At 35.9% G+C, this 4,038-nt stretch overlaps 1 protein-coding gene across 1 annotated transcript; it reads right to left on the bottom strand.

Moving 5' to 3' along the window:
* Positions 1-991: 991 nt before the first annotated feature.
* lrrc18b (leucine rich repeat containing 18b) lies at positions 992-4,038 on the bottom strand. The gene is made up of 2 exons (XM_052612274.1): positions 3,781-4,038; positions 992-2,551 (listed from the first exon to the last, which is right to left on the bottom strand). The coding sequence occupies exon 2, from the start codon at positions 2,544-2,546 to the stop codon at positions 1,779-1,781; it is 768 nt and encodes a 255-aa protein (XP_052468234.1). The 5' UTR covers positions 2,547-2,551; positions 3,781-4,038; the 3' UTR covers positions 992-1,778.

Here is a 4,038-nt window from a genome sequence, read left to right on the forward strand (position 1 = left end):
GTGTCACGAGCAGATGCTCAAACAGTGCCAATGTGGGAGAATCAATAGAACTGAGCCGAGCGTTAATTAGAAAACTGTTCCTCAAGAGAAATGAGAAAATCAATATGGACAAGATTACATTCACAAGCACTTTTTCGTCTTTGCAACAAAAGTAGATGATTGTGAAAGTCATTAATCTATTTAGTAAAGCACTGATATATATGTATTTGTAAAATAAATTTAAATATCAGATTTTAGCTTCAAATAATTTACATTTATACTTATGCATGTAGTCTAAAACTTTATTAAATGTACGTAGCAACATCATAACCCACTTAAAATGACAGGTTTAATGCTTTCAAGTTCCAGAAGTGGTTGTAATGTCACTGTAATTCCTTTAGGGGGCAGCAGTGAGACCTGAGGCTGTTTAGCGCTTTGCTGCTCCCTAGTGTTGCACAGATGCTATTGCAATAATTTTTTTTATGTTTTTTTTTTTTAATGATTTTTTTTTACTTTTTTAGCAAGTAAAAGCTCTTTTTGTATAATTGTAAAACATCCACCTTCAGGTTTTTACTGTGAAATCTTTAATGATTTTCACAAAGTAACCAACACTAAAACTTAATAACATCTACAGCAAATTTAATATTTTTGCTAATTTGGGCCTCTGAATTAAACTGAGGACATAAAAAGCATGATGTATCACATATGATAAAAAAAAAAATAATAATAATAATAAAAATAACAACAGATAACCATACTAGTGGACTATTGCACAAGCTATAGACAGTGTTTTATAAGCGCCAGTGAGATGTATGGAGTTGCTCTTCTGCCATTTGTTTTACATTTCACATCCGTTGTCTGAGCCTTCACTGAATTAATATTCTTAATTTATGATGTGAAAGTCAATGACACACCAAACAAGATTCCTGCTCTCTCTCTTTCTACAGATACATTGGGGATCCCTTTATGAACATGCACCAATTGCTTCCAAATGAAGAAAAGTTTACGTGATTTAATATTGTTTATTGTGATTTCATGAAACTAAACAGTAATGCACAGTGTTTAATACAAATTCAAATGCATGTTTAATCATGATTAGGATCGAAATGACAAGATGTATTCAACAGCGGTTAACACCTTCAATGCGATCCAGAGTAAAACCAATAATGAATGTTCCACTCAAAATCAAAATCACTTTTGTTAGTGTTATGAATTAGACCCCTGTTTATCTATACACTCTTTAAAAAAAATAAGAATCCTAAAAGGGGTTTTCCATTTTTGGTTCCCCAAACAACCTTTCAGTGATCAGTTCTTAAAGGGATAGTTCACCCAAAAATGAAGATTCTGTCATTAATGACTCGTTCATCTTCAGAACACAAATTAAAGTATCTTTGATGAAATCCGAGAGCTCTCTGACCCTTCACGTACAAGGCCCAGAAAGGTTATAAAAATACGACTTCATTAAAAAATTAAAGAATCATTTAACACGTTGTTATTTTTGCTTTTTTTGTGCACAAAGATTTATCTCATAGCTTCATAAAATTAACGTTGACCGCTGATATCTTAATATGTGTTCTGAAGATGACCAAACGAAATGAGTGTGAGTAATTAATGACAGAATTTTCATTTTTGGGTGAACTATCCCTTTAAAAGATTTTTATTTTTTTTTGCACTATGAGCAGAACAGAAAGTTCAGATGCCAATCCTTCATTTATAAGAGTGCACATGCCAACAAGATGGATTTGGACTATATTTGGGATTGGCGGGATTTATTCGGCACGTTAGACTAGTCTACAGGTTCACCTCCATATAGCCTGGTTCTCCTGTGCTACAGAGTTTGGCGTTATGAGCCCAGCAAAGATGGACTTCTTGAGTGTAGACGCAGCACTCATTCGACTGTCTAGCTTCTCTCTTTCCTCCTTGCATCTCTTGAGGCAGTCAGTGCACAGACAGTCCTCCCGAACTAGATACAGACACCCCACTCTCTGGATGCGGTCCACCTCTGGAGACTGGGCTGGAGGGATGGGGTTGGCTTTGACGTTCAGCCTTTGCAGCTTTGGGAGGTTTTGGATGCACTTGGGCAGATGTGTGAGGAGGTTGTTGAAGAGCCCCAGCTCCTGCAGCTCTTTGAGAGCAGCCACAGGTGGAGGAAGAGTCTCGATGTGGTTCATTCCCAGGTTCAGGACCCGGAGGTTCCTCAGGAGCCCCAGCTCATGCGGCAGGCCAGCGCTGGTCAGATGGTTGTTGCACAGGTTGAGGCTGTAGAGGTTATGCAGACGGCCGATTGCCGCAGGAACCTGCTCCAGATGGTTGCTGTGCAGGTCCAGCGAGCGGAGGTTCACGAACTTGTCGATGGTGTCTGGGATCTTCTTGAGGAGGTTACGGCTGAGGTCCAGCTCCTCTACGTCGCAGAGCTTCAGGATGCACTTTGGGAATGTGGCGATGGCCATGTTACTGAGGTCGAGGCGACGCTTCCCATCTACCGTCACCTTCAGAGCGTTCTTGGCCATCTTGAGTGTGATTTTTCTACCGGATGGTTCATTAGATTTCTTCTTCCCCTTCACCATTGCGTCTATACACAAAGCAACATATTTATGTTTTTACCCTATTTATGAACAATACAATGCATCTCGACTTGGTCAAATTCTAAGGCAACAATGCATATATCATTAGTGAAGAAATCAATCCCATAATGCACTGACAGAGTCGTGAAATGAAAGATTTAATATAATAATCAGTAAAAATGTTCTAATTCAAATTTGACCACAATACTGTGTGTTAAAGGCACACCTGAAAAATCAATTAAATTTTTATTGAACATTGATAAAGCGACATATTTTGTGTGAAAAGTAAGCATAAAAACATTGTTTTTTTTTTTAATCGGATAAAAAATTAAATAAATAAAAACGTGTAATGTAAAAAGCTCACAGCATAGGGCAAAATTCCTTCAGCATTGGTACAAATATTAAATTATTATCAAATATTATTTATTTAATATGGCTTTACAGTAGTAACAATATGTTATAACGATAATATTTTATTATGGCCATTCCCTTATATGTTTAAAATAATATATATATTATTTTAATATATTAAAATATAGTGATTATCTCTAAAGTAGACAACCAAGTTTTAATAAATGATATTGACCATTTGAATCTAGTTATGCCAAAAAAAAAAAAAAAAGAAAAACATTGGAAAATTCTGTCAAATATTTATTTTTGACACCAATTATTGTGCCTTTACCTAAATACCATTCTTTTACATATTCTTCAGTTATTGGAAAAACTATTGATTTAATTACCTTGAACGGAGCTGAAAATCTTTAACAAAACATTAATCTAAAAAAAAAAGAACTACAAAACTACATTAATTTAATAAAAAATACAACTGTTCATTGTAAGTTCATTTTAGCAATAAATAACATTTAATTTTAATACTGTATTATTAAATGTATGTACAAATGAATACATGCTTTGGAGCATTTTGAATTGTACGATCATGTTAACTATTACCTATTGTAGTTAAATAATAAAAGCTTTCTTTAAAGTATTATATTTGCAAATGCCAACAGCACAGTATTGTAACCTGAAGGTTGACTGTGCTTCCTAGCAATGAAGAACAAAACAAACACATTAAATACAAAACATGCTGCAGATCTGAAGCTTTTATAATCAGCAGTTTACAGTTTAAAATGAACAGTGCAACACACTAGTAAGTGCCTAAAAGCAGATATATGTGAAAATTGCAAACATGAAGCAATGTGACGCTGTATTTAGTGAAGAGATGATGCTTTCTTACCTGCTGTGATTAGATCTGTATGTTTCAGAGCGGGTTTAGAGCTGAAGACAGTCCCCGAGAACTGGTTCTGTGTTCATATCATCCCAGGATCTGTCCGTGTGAATAATGTAGAAGCTTCTCAGAAAGCCTGTAAGTAAAAACCAGTGTGGTGAACTGCCTCCGAGTAGAGAGCACTGCTTGCTGCTGTGTGTGTTCAGGATGAAAGCGTGGCCCCGTGAGGACGGGTTTGTTTGGCTCTGTCTCCAGGCAACCGTTCGT

This window comes from Carassius gibelio, chromosome A12 (genome assembly GCF_023724105.1).
Source record: "Carassius gibelio isolate Cgi1373 ecotype wild population from Czech Republic chromosome A12, carGib1.2-hapl.c, whole genome shotgun sequence".
Taxonomy (NCBI): Eukaryota; Metazoa; Chordata; class Actinopteri; order Cypriniformes; family Cyprinidae; genus Carassius; species Carassius gibelio.